General features: G+C 39.3%; 1 protein-coding gene across 1 annotated transcript in view; it reads left to right on the top strand.

Annotated features, from left to right (window-relative positions):
• The first annotated feature begins 1,490 nt into the window (after window positions 1–1,490).
• The window catches only part of GPC5 (glypican 5), a 729,429-nt gene continuing 709,752 nt past the window's right edge, over window positions 1,491–21,167 (top strand). Inside the window, exon 1 of the mRNA XM_063101519.1 lies at window positions 1,491–1,653. Coding sequence (XP_062957589.1) covers window positions 1,491–1,653 — 163 coding nt within the window. The remainder of the gene's footprint in view (window positions 1,654–21,167) is intronic.

Here is a 21,167-nt window from a genome sequence, read left to right as displayed (position 1 = left end):
ATGGTTTTAAAGCAAGCAATCTATTGCTGAAAGTGCTTTCTTTGATATCAAATAGTCATTACTAATTCCATGACACTTCACTAAGACTTAAAATTACTCATCACTATCTCTTGGCAAGAGTTCAAATTTGAGATGAAATTCCCTTGAAGTTAAGGCATTTATTGTATCCCCACCTAATGCTTTTAAATAGTTTTATTCTACTGGTGCAGTACTCTCTTCAGGTGGCTGCAGATGAAGAGACACTCTAGTTACTCACACAGGCTAAGCTGTTGAGTCAATCACATTCACAAAATGCACTTTGCCCTTTAGTTTATGGTTTATAATGCATTCCTTTTGTAAACTGTAAATTGACAAAATTCCTTTGTTATTTTTAAATCGCTTTAAAGTCTTCATTTTTCTGTCTTCCTTGTGAGAAACTCCCCTGAACACTCTTACCTTAGTTGTTTTCTGAGAAATGTTTTAAAGAAATTTCAGGAGTGGTAAAGCTCAGAAGGGCCCCTATTGCTACAAAGTGCTGAAGTAAAATGTGATGCTAAAGTGTGATAAGAGAATAAACAATTCACTGTCATAATAAGAATGTGACAACGTTCGATTGTTAATTATTACGACTTCTAAATTCTTTCAGAAAATCCTGGTTTATGTTACAGAAAAATGTTTCAAAACGGTAACATAAAACAATTTTTACAAAGTAACTCCTCACGTACAACTCTTTTAAAAACTGTTAAATGCTTTCAGGGCTCCTAATTTGGGATCTTTAAGTATAGGTAGTTTTTGCTTTTTGTATTATGCCCAGATCCCATTTCATGCAATTTGAATGCAAATTCCTGTATATTGAGGGTCTTAATTTACAGAGAAATGTTTCATCTTAGTTCCAGTTGGTTTCTCATCTCTTGTCTTCTCTGATCCTGTTCATACATTCTCTCTTCTTTTTATCAGATGATTGTTCCCCGGAATGGCCTGAGAGAGCCAGGTCCGGGTTTCGTTTCGTTAGTTTCTTTGCTCCAGTCGACGCCGCTCTGATGTCTCTCCAGAGGTGGCCCAGCGTTGACAGCATCTCCGAGAGCACTGAGCGGAGCAGCGCGCCGGGGGCGTGGCGCGGAGGGGCGTGGCCTGACGGCGGGGCGGGGCGGGGGCGGGGCCTTTCGCGGAGCGCGGCTGGCCGAGCCCAAGGCTGCTGCGGAGGCGGTGGCCAGAGCCGGGTGCTCGCGGGCTCCCTGCGCCTTCAGCAGTTTTGTTCGCTTGCGCAGCGCCAACTCGCCTCGGCCGGGGAAGGGGAACTGGCGGTGCACAGCCCGAAAACTCTGTTGTCTCAGCCTCGGGGCTCCTTAGGAGAAAGCCAAGTGCTCCCAGGTGAAGGCGATCCCGGAGCGTCCGCCCCAGATCACATCCTTGGAAACCTGGACCGCCGAGCCTTTCCTAGCGCCTGCAGCGCACGACGCGCGGGGAGAGCGGGGTCCACAGCCGGAAAGGCGGCTAGCAGGACGCCGATGATGGACGCGCAGCCCTGGCGCGTGGCCTTTCGCTGTCTGCTCCTTCTGGCTCTCGTTGGGTGTATCCGAAGCGAGAGTGTACAGACCTGCGAAGAAGTTCGGAAACTTTTCCAGTGGCGGCTTGGGGGAGCTGTCAAGGGGCTGCCGGATTCGCCCCGTGCAGGTAAGGCGCGGCTGGCGGGCGCAGCGCCATGCCCCTGGGCGCAGTGCGGGGGGCGTCGGCGCCCCGGCCCCGCGCTCCCCCAGGCTCTCGGGGGTGGCACTTCGTGGGAAGATGACCTTTCAGTCTCTCCAGCGGCCAAGGTGAATCCCGGTGAGGCCTGTGGGAGATGCCTGGTGTGAACATCCCGAGCGCAGCGCAGCTCCGGGGACTCCCTAACTACGCCTGCGGTTGGGGGCGTTTGCTTCCCGCCCGGGTTCCCTTAGTCTCGAACGATGCGTTGGGAGGAGACAGGAAAGCAGACGTCTGAGGGCTGCGCAGCCTGACCGCGTTTCTCTGCCGAGTGGGAATTTCACCAGTGCCCCTCCGGGGGTCTTCCATTCGCTGCTTTTTTCCAAGGTGGAAGGTGTTGAGTTGGCCGCCCCAAGTTTGATACTAAAAGCACAAACCTGCGTTATGCTCCTTTGCTGGAGGATGGGGCACTAACGAGGGCAGGAGGTCTCCTCTGTAATCAGGACTCGGGCCCTGTACACCCACAGAGACGTGCCGCTTAGCTGCCCCTCCGCGCCCTGGCACCGAGTTCTCCTAAGAAGAACCGCAGCTGCTCATTGTGTCGCCCGGGGCCACGAGGTCGTTTTAAGTCTGAAGGGTGTTATGGCAACAGGCGATCACACTGAACGTATTGGGGAGCCACTTAACATGGGTGAGCTACACCAAAGATTCCAAAGGAAAGGAAACAGTTAGTGTGGCCAGTGTAGACCATAGGTCCTGTAAGCGCCCTTTGACTGCGCCTTCATGCTCTGCTCCCCATCCCCACAGTGTAAATTTCCTTCTACTGGCGGGAGTTCCGGTGTAGGTTCTGTCTGGAAGAGTGGGTCTTAGTTGTCACACGCAATAGCAGGTGTCTGAAGCTGAGTAAGATCTTACTGGAGCAATGCACCTCTTTAGCTGTGACTATGAAGCCAACACACAGATGGATCAGTAAGGTTATTGGTTGAACAAAGAACTTGTGGAAAAGGTTTAAGTCTAAAATGCATCGTCAGCTTGAGTTTCCAGGGTTGGGAGACTTGCTCTTAGCACTACCGACCTGTAAAGCTTTTCTTGATTGCCTTGCTGGTTGTGAACTCAGTTCTTAAGTCATCCCACGACGAAAATCTGGGCATTTGGGGACATTGAATCTATTTGAGTTTGCCTGACTGGTCTTAAACATGCAAATATTTATTTGAATACTTATTCGGTATGAGGTGCTTTTTCTATATTACGGGAAACAACATAGTTGATATTCTCAGCTTCGGACAATTCTCCTGTCTTCAAAGAAAATACCCCCTTATAAATCTGTATTTTCTTATTTCAGTGTATTATTTTCATTAAGGAGAAACCTCACTTAGCTGCTGATAAAACCAAAGTGTGTGCGTGTGCGGTGGAGGGGAGAGGCTGGTGAGAGCACTGAGCTGTGAAATCCTCACCTGAATTATTAGATTTTGTCCCCCGACTGCCATAACTTTGGCTGATCTGTCCCCGATTTCATTCTCTCTCATATCTCAGTATTTCTGGTTCCCGCTGAATGCAACACATCAACTAGAATGTGTGGCATTTCTAAAACCTTGTGTGTGTCATCTCTTTTGAAAAGAGGCTTTCCAGAGTATCAATCACTGAGATAGCTTTTTCCTAGGATGTAAGGGAAAACTGAAGCTCTGCCCTACAAAAAATAGTTGTAATTAGTTGCATTTGATACACATGACACAAAGAAGATGCCGAGATGGCAAGAATCTTTTTTTCTAAGTTATTCTGGGTTATTTCCCCGTTGCTAGTGCCTTCCTTTTCTGTGGCTTAAGGTGATGGGAGAACCACAGCAGCACCCACTGAAGGAGCTGTGCAGGGTTGCACTCTTACAGACCTCAGTGGTGCTGGTGGAAAGAAGTGCTAAATTCCTTTGGTATTTTCATTAAGGAAAAGTCAAAGGAAAGTATTCTGATTTAAACTCACCCAATAAAAGGTGAATTTGGTATAATTCTGAATTTTTCTTGTCTCTGTATTGTTGGCTATTTCATTTGAAGAATTCATCAAAATATTAAACTTTTTAAAAAACATTAATTTCTCTCTTCCTCCCACTAAAAAGATCTCATTCCCAAGTTGAGGAAACTACACGTACCACATGCTTCTTAAATGTTTTTTATTTTTGTATTTACATATGATCTGTAACATTTCACATGATTGATATACCAGTTGGGTATCTTATTTTCTAAATTTATCTCAATCTCAAGAGAGAACATAGTTAAAATATAAGTAGTCATTTCCACATGAGAATACAAATGTTAATATTCTTTTTAACAAATATATTTATTTAGCACATAGCCTTTCTTTGACTAAAGCTAATACATTAATTTGATATTTGTTTTCCTTGGAATATATTTTTTACTGCTTTCTTGCATTTCTCGTCCACAGTGGTTAATTCCTAAGAAGGTTAGCCAAGATGCTGTTTTTATTATATAAGCAGATAGAATAACTTTTTACCATTTCTTCCTACATTTGTGACTTTTACATCTTCTGAAAAATATATTATCCATTTTGAAATTATGAAAATGGCGAGAACAGCCATTTAAACTGTTTTTCAGATTCCCCTCACCTTCTTTACCCTGCTCTAATTCTTGTAAGCCTATTGAGCTCCGAAGGATATTTGGATGAGAAATGTAAAAAAGGAGAGAAGGTGTAAATGTGATTAGAATTACAGATTTCCCTGTGTCCTGATTTTATTTCCTAAGTAGTAGTCAAGGTGCCCTTTGCTCTTGTTTATTTTATTCAGAAAAGATCTGTCAGTGGAAGTGTCTTTTACAGGTCCTTTTATTTTTATTTTATTTATTAGGGAGGAGGGATAATGCTTTCCCATTGAAATTCTCTTCACACAGGCATTGTTCACACATGCATTATTTCCTCTTTTAGAGGATAATTTGGAAAGGAGAAGCTTATAAAAAAACAGGATTATATCCAAATAATTTATATACTAACTAGTTTTTAAAATGTGGGTGTTCATTGATATAGAACTCTCTATCAAGTATACTGTCCATATCAAGTAGTTTGTGAAAGCTAACTTTTCCTTGGAAGATTCTGGTTATAAATGGAATTATAAAAATAAACTCTTCATGTGGCAAAATTAAATTCTAATACTATAAACACTTTAAGTAGTGCTCTATAGTTTTTTATGTTTTTTAAACTGGTTTTATTATAATTGAATCATATAATCACTCCAAAGGCAGTGTTGTTTTATTCTCACACCCATTAGAAATGATCTACCTGGTGACCTCGGAATATGGAATTACAGACATCTGGGTTCCAAAACTTGGTTCTGCCACTTGTAGTTCTGCGTCTCAGGTTAATCAGTCATCATCTTTGAACCTCTGTTTCCCCATCTGTAAAATGAGAATGTTCTTAGAAGGTGGTTGGATAGATGAAATGAAATAAACTATGTAAAGTGACACAAATCCAGGCCTATAGTAAGTGCTCAAAAATGTGTTCTTGTCTTTATAATTTTTTAATTTATTGTCTTGATTTAACCTGACCTTACTTGATTTTTAAGGATGAAATTTTGGTTTTATATATCTGTGTATCAGAAGATGTTTTTTATAATAATGAGTTTTTTTTTTTTTTTAAGTCACCAATAATTATTTCTAAAGTTGGGAAATACGTTTCTATCTGAAATGGTATCTATTAGGTTATGGTGAGTATTTTGTTTCTTTTCATGAACTAATAAAACTCTAAGAAGGAAACGAGACTGTACCACTACTGGCAGTAACACCATAGCCACTGGCCCCCCCCACCCCCCGCCACCACCAATTGCCTCCACCGCTATTCTTCAGTCTATATTCAGGGAGGTAAAATAGTGCATGTAGGGTGGATTAGGGATTCACACAATTAGATGACTGGTGGTCAGTAATCTCAAATTGGGACTCACTTTCTCATGAATCTCTTTTGTTGCTTCAGCAACATAGTTATGGTGATCAAATTTCCAAAGCCAAAATTGGGACCTCATGGAATGACACTGGGGCAGACTATTAATATCAGGATTGCCCTGTATTGAAACCTGCCCCTTAAGAACCTCTGAAAGCAAGGCTATGGTCAAACAAATTATGTTCATTTTGTTTGTTGCAGCTAGAAAGATTGCACACCATAGAAACCATGGGTGTCTGGGTAATAGGCAGTTGAGAGAGCTTTTTAGAGGATTTGGGTTTGTGCTTGGTGATCATAAGGAGGGGTTAATGAAGTGGGACAATTCGGGAATTAGCTGTGTTGGTAACTTTTATCTAGGTGTTAGGAGTATTAAGGTGGAGGTCGTTGTCATTAATAAAGAAGCAGTAGTAACCAGTGTTGGTGAAAAAAGAGGAATGATTAGTTATTTTTGTGGTTGCATGGTGTCCTTGTCCCTGTCCTCCCGCACCACAGGTTTCAAATGATCTTGTCTCGTCAGTCTTCTTATTGTGTGTGTGTTGTTTATGTTGAATTGTGAACATCACGGAACAGTTTCAGTGCCAGGGAAGTTCATCACTTTCTCCCCTGGAAAGTCTGGTATGTGCTTTGATGTTGAAGAGAATCATGTGTTTCATTTTTATCCAGGTCTTTAGTGAATCTTGATGATGGGTAAGTATGCTTTTCTACTTTGGGGCCGTAGAATATGACTGTCCCTCAGGGACATGAATTATACTGATCACATCCTATTTCCTCATAGGGTCAACTATAAATATATTATGTCAACTATAAATATTGCTGTCAACTATAAATATTATGTATATTCCCATCCTCCCCCATCCCATAATTTTCTTTTTTCTTTTTGTCAAATGTGCAACATCCTGTATTTGTATAATTGGTTTTAAAAGGCTGGGTGCAACTTAGGGAACTTAAAAATAGTATTTTACTCTTATCTCTGCCCCTCCCCCCCTCCACCAGAGTTATTTTTGCTTGTTTCCAGTCTGCTAAGACTCTCTGGAATATGTATCTTGGGGTATGTGTGTGTGTGTGTACAATCTACTTTTCACGTTTCTTACATTTGATAAGGACACCTTCTAAATCTATAACATTTCTTTTATCATCAACTGGTAAGACCAAGAACAACATTATAACTAGATGCCTGTGCTAAACAGACATGATTTATAAATGAATTGTCTCTTGGTATAACTGTTCAACCAACAAACCACAGATCCATTTTGTTAAAATGGAGTCTCTCGTGACATATGCCTTGTTGAAATAGATTGTCTGTGAATGTGCTACCTGATCTACTCAGTTAAGTAACAATAGCAATTAATTTTAATAGGGAATAGCCATTTTCTATATCTCCATTTCTTTTATAAAAGCCTGATATAACTAGGAGAAAAGACAGCACCAACTGTGCTCTCACTTCTTCTACTTTTCAGCTTTAGTAAATTTCAGATTTTACTAATGATACTGCTAAAATCATCCTAAAATGATTATTCATTCTTCTATGAATCACAACAAATACCACAGTTTCTGATTAGCTGAATCAGGTCCTCATATGGCTACCATGTAAGTTGAATGTATAATGCACTTTTATAGAAAGAAAATGAGATTTTTGTACTTCCATATTTTTATGAAATAATACACGTTCTCTTGAAAATTTAAAGTACTGAAAAAGACAAGGACAGCAAAATAATTTTACCATCTGAAATAGCCACCCAAACTCCTTTGCATTATCTTTTCAGAACCCTCATTGACCCTCTGCTAAGCACTTAACTATTTTTTTGAAAGAACATAGAATCATTTTATCTTTCTTTGTAATATGCCTTTTCTAATTATGAACATACCAGTATTTCCCATTTTTCATGCCATAAAACATCCTTATAAGCATTTTTTTAGGGGCTGTATAGTATTATAGTATAGAATTTCATGGAATCACTGTAGCATAAATTAAATTCTCCCTTGTTGTTGGAAATGTAGGTTTTCCGTATGCACTACCATAAAGTCACATGGCTGAGGACATGAAAGGCAAATGTGTAAAATTCTTACCTCACTTGTGGCTTTGCACATGATCTACATTCATTCTACACGAGGGTTTTTCAATCTCAGAATCACTGATATTTTGGGAGATGGAGTCTATCTGTGTTGTGGGGAGGCTATCCTGTGCATCATGGGATGCTTAGAAGCATCTCTGACCTCCATCCACTAGATGCCAGTAGCAGTACCCCCTCCCCACCAAGTATGACACCTCAAAATGTGATGTGTCCAGACATTGTCAACTGTCTCATCACAGGAGGCAGAATCATCCTGGTTGAGAACCATTGGCATGAACTGTCCAGCCTGTGGGTGCTTACACACAGAAATTGTATAGCTGGCTTGTTTGCATATTTCAAGTCTCAGCTTAAATATCAGCTCTTCAGAGAGGCCTTTCTCACAGTTTGCTAAACTAGATTACACCAGTTATTATTGTAGAGTTTGCTTCCCATGTGGCACATTCCCACACGGTGCCACGTTCCTTTTCTTAGTTTTACTCTAGATCTTTCACCACTAGATTGTATGCATGATGAAGATAGACTACATATCTATAGGAGCCAGTTTCAAGGGCATGTGACTTGTGCAGTCACACAGGCTTCCATACTCAGAAGGACCCCATACTTTGTTTAACATTCTGGTGTCACCATGTTGAAGTCTGAACAAGGTGCTCTGCATTTTCATTTTGCATTGGGCCCTGCAAATTATGTAGCTGGCCCTGATGTACCTTGTTCATGGTGGATTATCTGGTGCCTAGAACAGTGCTTGGCATGGAATAAGAGTTGAAATATTTTTTGGGTAATTTAGTAAATCTTCAAGGAACATCTTGGTACACTGTTTGAACCTCTCGATTCTGAAGTTAAACTCTAGAAGTAAGTTCATGGGTATTGAATATCTAAGATTCTTCTATGTACACTTATATACAATGATTTCTTTATGTTTTATGGAGTTATATAAGTGGGTTAAAGATGGGCCCCCATTTTGTTTTTATTTTAACTTCTTCACAAACAGGCTGGGACCATTAGCTCAAAGCCCACTAGGGCCAACTGCAAATTTGTACATATCCAATTGCTTTAAATATAGCACAAATAAACATATTTTTGTCCATTTAGAGCCCTCTTGTTTTGCATACCCCACAAAATGTCACCCCACATCTGCTAACCATAGATAAAATAAACCTTGGGGCTGTGAAAGGCCCAAAGCCATTGCTGCCCTTTGAAGCTCTGTGACCCAGAGGCTTCCCATCCTGATGTTGAGCCATGTCACCTAGACACATGAACTCCCCTCTCCTATTCTCTTCTCTTCTGGGAGTTCCCCTTCTGGCTGATGGCCCTGCACCACTGTCTCTGGAAGGTCTGCTGTTGTGAGGGACTTCTCTCAGGCAACTTGTCAAAGTACCACCTAAAGAAAGCTCATTGTGTACTTCTGCCATCTTGTCGTCCTGTCTTTTCCTCGATCAGCCCTGAAATCCTGAAACTCGCCACATGTGAGTCAATTCTGTATTTAGTTATTTCTAGTATAAGGTACAGACTCAAAGTAGAAATACCAATTTTAAATGCACTCATGCATTGTCTGATGATGGGGGTATGTTCTGAGAAATGCATTGTCTGGTGATTTCATGGTTATGTGAACATCATAGAATGTCCTTACCCAAACCTAGATGGTATAGCCTACTACATGCCTAGGCTGTATGGTATAGCCATTATAACCTTATGGGACCACTGTTGTATACATGATCAATATTTCAGTCATTGACTGAAATATCGTTATGTGACACATGGCTATATATTTTTTTCCCTCTTCTAAACCGCAGGATACTTGAGAGCAGGATCTTTGATTGATTTCTCTTTTTGTTCTGTGATTAGGCCAGCATTAATACATAAATTTTGAATTGTAGAATTAATCTTATGTTTATAGTTACTTAATAGGCTATTTATTGTGCTTATTTTTTTATGCTTAATTAAATGAGAAATATAGAAGAAATATCTTAAAATATATTCTCATCTGGGCTCAACTGTAGAGTTGAGTAAATTGTTTTTGTAGAATTACTTTTTTCTTATGTAACTCTGCCACAAATTCTATAAAGTGACTGAAATCTTTTAATTTTAAATTTAAAGGAATTTTTATGTATATTATCTAGGATTTTTTTAAATGGCATAAATGAATTAACAGACAAATGTCTGGAAGAGAGTTTCCTCAAATGTCCTGTAAGGAAAGGAACATTATTTAACATTTAAGGGATTCATTTGCATAGCTGGTATCATCATGTAGCCAATATGACTGATCTGCCTTGGAGCAGTAATTGATCTATTAATAGGAAAATGGAGAAAAATAAGGCGACCAAATATAATTTGCAGTTGGCTCGGGCTTGCTTGGTTTGTGTTTTATTTGTATGTATTTCTGGCAAAATAGTATTGTTGCATGAGGAAATTAATAGTAAGGAACTAGAAAATGATTCAGTTTTTCCATCTCCAATACTTGTTAATTCCATGTTGGGAGTAAAATACCTATCACTTATCTATGGAAATATTCCTGAGCTGGGAAGATTATTAAAGGATACCGATGTACGGTTCAGACTCTACACAGACTAAGTAGAGGGACCAATTTCAGAAGAGCAAACAAATAATTGTTGTTAAACCACAAAACATGGTATATGGTAGCAGGTATAACCTGTCACTAAAGTATTTCCAACAATTCTAATTTTAGAAATACATATCTAGTCTATATCAGTGCTAGTGAAATAAACAGCATATTTTGATATGGTTCCACTGTTAACTTTATGTTCCAAATACAGTTATATTTAAAAGCTAGTAAACATTTCTTGTCTCATAATTTAAATTGTTTATTACTTTTATTAAGATAATGGGTTTGGATTACTAGTTTCTCTCCCCTTCTGTGCTATGATAACCAAATCTATTTTAGTTTTCATAATTCTATATAAGCAGTACAAGTAAATAATCTTTCCAGCTATCTTTTTAGAGCTCCTACTCTTTTGCTTTTCCTTGTCTTACAGTTTCAAGTCAAGGGAATTTAGTTCATGATTTCTTCAATATTCGCTTTGGGAGAAGATACAATCTGAGAAGGGAGTTGGATAAAAAGCACACCAAGAGTGTGCCTTCATTGATTAAATGAACGTAAAAATTATTTCTGGTTGTCTTTGTTCATTACATATATATTCCTTAAATGGAAGATTGTCAATATTAAATTACCTGTTCAGATTTATTGGCTTTTTAAATAACTGTCTTATTCAGTAAGGTAATACCAAGTTACATTTGGTTCATTTTCTTTTGATCACTGAAATGTCTGTGTTTAATGAGCTGAAACTGAAGTAGGTCAATAAAATAAAGAGATTAACAGTCTGTTCTCACCAGGCTTAGAACATGTTTTACTCTGGGAAGAAAAAGAAAATCATTTTTAAAAAGGTTTTTGATCAACTTAAAAGGTAAAGGAAATAGGAATAACACTGAAAGTCAGAAAGCTGAGAAATCAACGAGCTTTTCAGGGTCCTATTTGTCAGGTGAAGATACATGGATCTGTATTTGTAAAGTTAAGAGCTTTAGTCACAAGTGCAAAACTAAATTTCACTTTTTACTTTTATAAGCTCAGGTGCACAAAAAAGCTTTATGTTACTAAATATTTAATATTAATTCATCTTTGGGAATATCTTACATACATAACAAGGAAAAATGATAGGTATAGAAAACATTGATATATTGTCATGCAATAAACAAATGGGAAAAGCGGGCATATTGACTTATAATTTGTGCATCTTATGGTCATATATTTTAGTAGGTAGCAATGAATTTATGGTTATGAAATAATTTTGTCTTGACTCTATCACGTATTAGCTATGTGACCTTTAACGAATGACTCAACCTCTTGGAAAATGTTTTTCTTTGTTCACATGTGTAGTGATACACACTTGTTCTGTTTCCCTTTCAGTGGTTTTTGGGGATCACATGGCATGATGATGACACTTTGTAAACAGTAATACTCTCTCCAAATGTGACATAATTAAATTTATTACAAAGTATCCTTAGATACATTTAAAAAATTCTTTGTGTTGGGTCAGGGAGCAGGCAGGAATCATAGAAGAATTATTTTCCTTCATGCTAATAAAATACTAAACTTTCAAGTATTTGTCTCCCATCACTCACCCTCAAAGTCCTCTACTTTTAGGAGCATAGCTCATGTTCTCATTATTTATTTAATTTAATAAATATTTTATTATTTGTAGTTTAATTCTGTGGTAAAATCACATTTGTTTATTTGTATATGCAGTTTAAGAACTAGAGACTGGGCTGTTGCAAAACAATGCTATTCACATTAATTCAGTGAAGATGGAGAGAGGTATGTTGCCTGGAATTATGAGGTTTTAAGGCTGAATTTAATGTGAGTAGGTATAAATTCTACAATATATAGTTGGCTTCATCAGGCAAGTCGGAGTTAATTCTCTACTCTGCTTTATCATGTTCTTGCATGTCATAGTACTGATGGGTCTTTGTGTGTCTCCTGTATTGCGGATAAGAACTTTTTTTCCATATCAAAGGCACAAGGATGGAGTGTGCTGGCAAGTGTCTGAGAGAATCCCTTCAGATGGATTCTCCACCCTACTCTGTGTTCCTGGACTATAGGAGTGGGCATTCTTGCCTCTGGCAATTAACCAGAAGCAATGGCTAGAGGAGAGACTGGTAGATCCTAGGTCTCAACTTGTGGTGTCACTGCAGGTTGTGTGTGCTCCTTTACCTAAACACACAGCTCCTGTCGGGTGACCTCAGAACTGTCTCTGGATTCTGGTAAGTACCTTCTCCCCTTTTCCCTATGGGGTAGTGACAATGCCCTCTCCATAGTGACTAGATAGGGAGTACTGTACTATCCCTTATGATTTTCCTATACCCTACTCTTTATAAAAATTCTATTAAATAATCCTATTTGAGAGTGCCAATCTATTTTCTCCCAGCACTATGTATGATAAAACTTTATGTTCAATAATATTTAAACCCACAGCATTCAGAAGATAATTTTATTTGTATTTAAAAATATAGAAATATTGGGCCGAGCCCGTGGCGCACTTGGTAGAGTGCTGCGCTGGCAGCGCGGCGACGCTCCCGCCGCGGGTTCGGATCCTATATAGGACTGACCGGTGCACTCACTGGCTGAGTGCCGGTCACGAAAAAACGACAAAAAAAAAAAATAAAATAAAATAAAAAATAAAAAAAATAAAAAATAAAAATATAGAAATATAAATCTATTCTAGAGTTACTTTATAAATGTTTTGAGAAGTTCAGTCAGTGGAGATTTCTTTACCCACATTCAGTTGCCTCATGGTCATGCCCTTATTAATTAATTGTTTCTTTCCTTCCCTTTCCCCACACCCTTTTATGAAGAGCATTGGTGGTAGCTAACTCTTTAGACTTCAGTTAGAAATATGACTAAATCAAAAATACCTCATGATGACATAGTAGTTTAATCCCCACCTACTCTACCAATTCAACCAATCACTAAATTCTCATAGATCCTATTTCACAAATGTCTCTATAATTTGTCTGTCCACCACCATGCTTTAACCTGTGCATTTTTGTGGGTGACTTGTTCAATCAGCCTACATCTACACTTGGTCCTTGCTGGACCCTTTCCCAATGGATTCCCAGTGAATTTCCCAATAAAACTCAAATCTTTATTTCTTGTTTAAATCCTTCAATGATTTTTCATTGCCTTCCTTTTAAAAAATAAGAGAACATGATTATATTTGAATACATATGCACAGAAATAAAATAAAATACCACAGTAAAATAAATGGCAGGGGGTTGGGATTGAGAACCCCATGGCAATTAATCTGTAACACACAGCAATCATAACGTTAACATCCTTAATCATAAATGAGCTCTTATAAATCCATAACAAAGACATTAATATTCCGAGGGAAGTGGAAAAAGAACGTAAAGAGGAAATTCAAATGATATAAATGACTGCTAAGGGTATATGGAGATGATTGAGTCCAAATCAACAGAGGAAAAACAATTTCTCAGGATTATTATGTTATCAAAGGATAGAAATACTGATATCTAATGTTTCTGTGATTGTAGGAAATAGAGTACTCTCATCTATAAATACCGAGAAAGAAGACTGATGAAGACTGTCTCTATATTTGGGGGTAATTCTGCAGTTATGACTCAAAATTTAAATTTTGTATACCCTTTGACTCAGCAATTTCAATTTTTTTAAAACTTATTTATTTATTATCATTATTTTTATATTCTACGATGTTGATGTGGAGCAGTGTGGGGGAGGAGAGAGGGGATAGGGAGATGGTGGTGGAGGTGGGCGGGTGGGGCTGGCCTGGCTGTGGAAGGTGGGGGGCATGGCTGAGGCCCTTGGTCCCCCCAACCCTGGCTCAGGAGCCCAGGGGGCTTCTGTGGAGGCTTGGTTGTCCCTAGGCTGGATGTGGACGTGGGGTTGGGGAGGGGGCATGGCTGAGGCCCTCATGCCCCCTTCATCCCGGCTTGGGAGATCTGGGGACTTCCGTGTTCTTTGGTGGTGTCTGACCATTTCTAGTTAATATCAGAAGTTTGTCTCTGATCTATGAGTGCTTTGTGTTTTCTTTCTGTTCTGTGTTGGATTATTAGCTACCCCTATCACTTAAACTCAGCACTGGAACTAATTTGTTGTCCTTTGTTTACTTCTAAAATGGGGGAACTTCCTGTGGGGATCAGCACTTAAGCCCTGTGGTTGAGCTAAATTACTGCTTTGCTGCTGATTTTTTGAGGAAAGCTTTTTGTGCAGCTCAGGTTTTAATTGTTGACCTTGTAAGCACTTCCAGGTCTTACGAGGTCCAGTACACCTGGGTTGTGTGGAAACTCTGGTCTGGGCCTGAGTCTTTTCAGCAAACTGCACCCCCTGCAGATCTGTATTTCTGACCAGTCTCCACTGAGTCATCCTGCACTGATTGGAGAGCAGATCAGCTGTCCATGTTGTGGCCCGGTGCTCCCCACCATGGGCCTGTCTCCTCTACCCCCTGCACTCCAAACACTTCCCATGGGAAAGGCCATGCACCAGTCCCTTGCAATGACTCACTGGCTTCTGAGTGGCTCCTCACTTCTGTGTGGGTCCATAGGAACCATGTTAGTGGTCTTGCTGGCCTGGGGGCCAATAAGGCCCTCCTCTCCCCTGTAGTCTCCAAGCAACATCACAAAAAGGGCACAACTGCAGTTTTTGCCAGCTCTTGTTCCATGTGCTCACCCGGGCCAGCCTTGAAGCAGCTGGGGCACAAAATAGTCAGATTAGTCCCTTCTTTCCCTTGTCATGCTTCTTCTGCTTTCATGCACTCCATAGGTCTCTCCTTCTCTTTCCCTGAGCTCTAATGGCCCCAGCTTGGCAGTTTCTGCTTTTTAATAGTTATAAATTGGTCGATTGTGGGAGAGAGTGACACTGGGGACTGTCTATTCCACCATCTTGATTCTGTCTTCCCAACTCTGACAGCAATTCCAATTTACAGGAAAGTATTCCAACAAAGTAACTGAAGAAAATTTAAACTAATTTATATATAAGCATGTTCATTGCTCAGAGAATTTGCAGCTAATGTATATGTCTATTAATGTCTGTTAAATGATAAGTTATGGATGATCAAATGGATATTAAACCAAGAGAGGCAAAGCTATATAACCAAAGTAAAACAAGTGATTCACATTGTTGAAAGAAAAAAGCAAATTAAGGCCCCTCTTTGGAAAAAAAGGAAACTACTTGTACATCAGTTTAGATATGAATAATCCCCCCAAAATGTGCACAAAATGCCATTAATAGTAGGTAAGATTGGGGAATAGAATTAGGAAGAGTAAAAGTAGTTAAGAAGTAAACATACTATACTTCAGAAATTTCTGCATCCTTTAAATTCTTGAAAATGATGATTTTTAAAATGAACCAGATTTCTAAATTGACCCTGTGATAAGTGAAATTTGTAAAAGTACATGATTCACACTTACAGGAGCACTGAGATGAAGCCCTTGCAGTTCTGCTATCCTGAGCTTTTCTGAATGGTAACACCTTCAAGGCTCTGAGATTGGGTCCAATGGCAGCAATGAAAACATTCAGTCTGATTGTTCTTTGTCCTAATACTCTTGACTTTTATGTAGCTTATCAGACGATTCATGATCTGGCCCCTCCATTTTTGGCCTCATGTACTCTCTTTCTTCCCATTTGAAAGGGTTAGTTTTTGATCCTGAGCTACCATGAGTAAAAAAAAAAAAAAATGTTTCTTACAGATAATTCCTGGAATTACTGAGGTGCTGTAAAATAACTTCAGAATAAGGAATTATTTCTAGAGTCATCTCTGAATCAGAGTACCAAATTATGGTCATATCTTTAACATCATTTTTTCTCTTGGACTATTGTGATAGTCTGTGGGTCTTATTTTCAATTTTGTCCTCACTGGAAGCCATTTTCCATACTGCTTCAATGATGGTATTTCCAAATAATAAACTTGAGGCCATCGCCCCTCTAAATTAGTTCATTCATTCAGATTCAAATGATGGAAGCCCAAGTAAAACTGTCTTAAAAAAAGAATGCATTGGAAGTATACTGAGGCATCTCAAGGGACAGTGAAGACAGGGAAAGGGGAAGGATGAAAATGGGCTAAAAAAATGAAAATTGGTGCTACTATGTTTACAAATCTCTTACTCTTTGTGGCTTTAGGATTATGTTACCTGATGCAGGGTGGCCTTCTTTACATAGCAGAAAATATGGCTGCCATATAGCTTCTTACCAAAAGGAGAAACTGATCAACTCTCTTGGTTTCAAGTTCAAAAATTTCAGAGAGGAGATCACCTTTTAAAATATGGCAGTTCTTTCACTGACTGTAAGGATGGGCTGTTGGGGGTGTGAGGGGGGTGGGGAGAGGAAATCCTAGAAAAACTGTGCAAATCATACACACAAATCCAGAGGTTTGATGCACATCTGGAAACATCTTTCATGGTTCCCCAGTGCTTATGACAAAACTCAGACTTCCATGTATTGCAATTAAATTTCTCAGTGATATAATTTCTGTTTTCTTTTCTAGTCTTGTTTCATGTGGTCCATACACTCTTTCCTATCTTGTTGTGAGAGGTAATTCACCATGGGCCCTAAGCATCCCTGCATGTTTTTACTGTGTATGCCAACAATGCGGGGCTCTGACTTCTTTTTACTTGGGCCATTTCTCAGTGTTGTGTTTGCAATGAGCAATCTTGAGGGATGGTCTCCTAAGGGTAAATTGCAGAATTGCTTTGGCTTGGTGTAAGAATGGTGAATCCTCCACAAGTTCAGTGTTTGATATAGTTCAGATATGTTTGTCCTTGCAAACTTTGTCCCCCCAAAGCTCAAGGTGAAATTCGGTTCCCAATGTGACAGTAGTGGGAGGTATTTGGGTCAAAGGGGCAGATTCTTCATGAATACATTAATGCCCTCCCTGGGGTGGGGGGGAGGGTAGTGGGTGGTCGTTTAAAGGAGGCTGCCTCTTTCTCTTTCTCTCTTTCTCTCTCTCTCTCCCTCCTCCTCCCATCTTTCTCTCTCTCTCTCTGTTCTTCTTGCTATGTGATCTGCTTGCACCTGCTGGCTGCCCTGTCATTTTCTACTATGAGTAGAAGTAGCCTGAGGCCCATGACAGATGCAGCTGTCCCAGAACAATGAGCAAAATAAACCTCTTTTCTTTATAAATTACCCAGTCTCAGGTGTTGTCTCAGGTGACATAGGCAGGCATCCATCTAGACCCTTGGAGCAGGATGACTGATGCAAACCAACATGGTGTATTAGGCCCGTATCCGTGAAACAGCAAGAAGGGAAAACCCCAAGACCCTTGACAACTCCTAACAATGCTCCCCACCTCTCTAATCGTATGTAGACCTGGTATTCCATTTCAGCTTTCGTTTTCTCCAATGAACCATACGTTTCCATGCATCTTGCCTGTTGTTGCCTTTCTCTGGAATATCATTTCCTCCCTTCTCTTCTGCCAGTCTTGTCTGAACAATCTGAGTTCAGATTTGTTTTGCTAATTATCAGCTTTGTGAATCAGACAAATTTAACCATAATAAACTCAATTTCTCATTTATATGGGAATATTTTCTAGCATTTTTTTTTTTTTTTTTTTGGTAAGGAGAATATAAAGCATCTAGTTAAAAAAAATTCAGTATATTGTTCAAAATCTCCTCTGCCTCATTCTCTTGCCTCTCTACAGCCAGGAGGTCATTTCTTCCTCTGTGCTCTCCGAAAACTTAGTACATCTTTTATGGAATTTTATCATATTAGTATTTCATAAGTGTGTTACCCCCTAGTCTGAAGCCTGGAGGGAAAAACTGCATTTTATCCTTCTTGGTATCCTTAATAACTATCACAGTGTCTTGTACAGAACAGGTGCTTAATCAATATTTGATGAATTCCATTTGGTTTATTAATCAAAATAAAGAGCAGGAAATTACTCTGCAATTTAGTACAGGTGGAAGGAAGACTCAGCATCTCCTAAAAAGTCCCCTGAGAAGTGAGGGACTAAGAGCTCATTTACACTATAGGGCTTCCTGTTCCTATCCACGACACAGAAATATATAAATGTACCAATCCTTAAGATGCGATTTTTAAGAACTCTGGTTAAGTTGACCTCAAAAAAATAATCAACAAGATCAACACTGTGTTCTGCTGTATTTTATTTCTATTAGCTGTTCATTAGTCTTTTTTTGGAAAAAGGATCTCACTAGCTTGAGAGAAATGCTACATACTAAACACAAGAGTGTTAAGAGAGCAGTTCTCAGAGGAAATGAAGGTTATTTAGAGGTGGGCCAATGCCAAAGGAAGTCTCTCTTAGAGCCAGTTAAGTTACTTTGGCTGAACTCTATTTATGGTTGAAGGTTTCTTCCCCAACCTTACCTCTAACGCCACCACCAGCAAGGTCTTTATTACATGTACATCAATGTGATACCAGAGGAGAGGGTCTGGGGAAGCCCGATGGCCAGCTTCAACCCACACTGGCCTCTTACTAGGTTCTTGACTCTGCTACAGGAAAGAATTCAAGAGCACAGTCACAGTACAAAGTGAAAGCAGGTTTAATGTAATGGATAAGAAATACAGATTTCACAGAGAAATTGCAGCCTAACTCCAGACACTGAGAAGGACCCACACCAAGTTTAATATAAAAGTAAGAAATATACATTCACAGACAGAACTCAGGCTGGTTCTAAAGTGAACAGCAATCTGCTAATGGCAAGATTGATCCAAAAAGAAAGAAATACACACCTGAGGCACAGTGCAGGCTGGCTCTAGAGAGAGTGAGCAGCAGCCCTGCCTTCTTCCTGGATCCAACTTTTATAGTTTGGTTATCTATACATATTCACGCTATCTAATAATATTCAACTAAGAGGGTGGTTCCCAGTTATGTAACTTAGTCTTGTACATGCTTAGGTGGTCTCTTTGAGAGCATGCTCATTGGTCAGATTCCACCACATGCACAGAATATATTTGAATATATTCAGTGCTCTCTAGTGCCTCCAGGGGAAGGCCATTTAAGGAGTAAACTCCTTTTTATTGATTATGCTTTGCCATTGGGATTACGTAACTCTGCCTCGTGAGGTCTCAATCTCCATGTGCTTGTGCCGAAAATAGGTGCTATAGACCACTATAGCTCAGGACTCGGATAGAACTTGAATCTTATGGGAGTGGTTTGAGACCTAGAGGAGTGGCCTGAAGCTCCAACCCAGGGGGAACTGAGCACCTCCTATCTCAAATGGAAGCAAATATATTCTTGAAAAGCAAAATGTAATGCTTAATTTCTTGTGCCAGATAGTTCGGAATCTCAGCTTTAACCTGCCTTGGAGGAGCTCTGCCATATGGGCATGGTGTTTTAGAGAAATAGTGTGTGTTGTTGGTAATCGAGATAGATAGTCTTTTTAGGTGAGTTGGTTAAAAAGCAATAGAATAATTTGGGGCCTTTCTTAAAACTTAGGGGATGAGATTATAATTCATTTTTGCCTCAAGTAGTACGCTATACTGCAGCTGTACGTTTGTGTGTTTATGTGTTAGTGTATGTCTATATTTAGGCCTTTTGTCTCAAACTGGCTAACGTAGCAGAGTGATAACTGTTGACTCCAAATTTATGACATCGAGTTTGAGAAAACACTCTGTTTAGAATACCTTTTCTTGGCTTCATGAACATAGAATATATCCTTTCATATTAGAAATGCTTGTTATTGGTTATAAAAGTAAAGATTTAAGTATGTGATTTTGTGTGAATGTTAATCGACCATTGCTGGGAAAATAGCTCTGAGCACATTATCAGTGATACCATTTATATATATGAGGGACAATATTACTGTTCTATTTGTGAATATTATGCTGAATTATTTGTGTAAATTTATAGATTCCCAAATGTTCCTTATTTTTCACTGAATCCTGAAAGAATACTCTTCTGAATTTTTTTCATTTTAATGAATAATATCAATATATACTTTTTTTTTTCTTTTTTAAAAAAGATGACCGACAAGGGGATTTTAGCCCTTGGCTTGGTGTTGTCAGCACCATGCTCAGCCAGTGAGCTAACCGGCCATCCCTATATAGGATCCGAACCCGTGGCCTTGGTGTTACCAGCACCGCACTCTCCCGAGTGAGCCACAGGCTGGCCCCTATCAATATATACTTTTATAGGACAATGCTGTATTCATAAAATTAAAAAAAAGAATGAATCTATAAATGACAGTGATACATTATTGTGAGGAATGTTTGTAAAAATGTAAATAGAATAACAACAAATACTATTTCAAGTGGTTTATTGAACCAATTTTTAATGTCCTCAGCATTAAGCGCTTCCTAGGTATATATTTAAAGCTATCTCATTCATTTTGACCTAAGACAGAGCCTCCTTTGTTTTTTTACAAAATACTATATGTGCAAATAAGAATAAAGAAAAGGAGACTAATACTTTACTGATGACCTTTTGTGCCAGGCGCTATGTCAGTTACTTAAAATACAGTCAGAAACAAGACAAGGAGAGTCCTTATCCTATTGGAGCTTATAGTCATGGGAGAGAAACAGAAATTAAGCAGAATAAGGTAAGTACACATAAGCAAAAGTTCAGGAAAGCACAGGATATAAGGTGATATTAGGGACTGTTGGGCACCCCTTCTAGTAAAAATTGAGAGAAATTAGAAGTAGTAAGCATTAAAACTTTTAATCAGGTTTTAGTACAATAGCTATCACTGAGTTAAGATGACCTTAAGATTAATCCTTAAAATGAACAGGATTCCAGATGCAATGTGATTGCTTATGAAGTAGCTATCTAGTTAGAGTTAAGGAAACAACCAAAGAGGCAGCCCAGATGTTTACAGATCTTTGGAAAGCACAGGCTTCTTGGATGTGGCTACTTTTCCCAAACAGAGCTGATCTCTGCCTTCTTAAAATGCGTGCAGGAAAGCACACTTTTCTTCAACCTCCCTGTTTTTCCCCTTCTACTTCATTGATGGCTCCTCCTCAGGCTCTTCTGAGAGGTTTCTCCTCTGCTCCAATTCATGTTG

This window comes from Cynocephalus volans, chromosome 7 (genome assembly GCF_027409185.1).
Source record: "Cynocephalus volans isolate mCynVol1 chromosome 7, mCynVol1.pri, whole genome shotgun sequence".
NCBI lineage: Eukaryota > Metazoa > Chordata > Mammalia > Dermoptera > Cynocephalidae > Cynocephalus > Cynocephalus volans.
The sequence above is the reverse complement of the archived record's forward strand: the minus strand, read 5'-3'. Positions and strand labels throughout refer to the sequence as shown.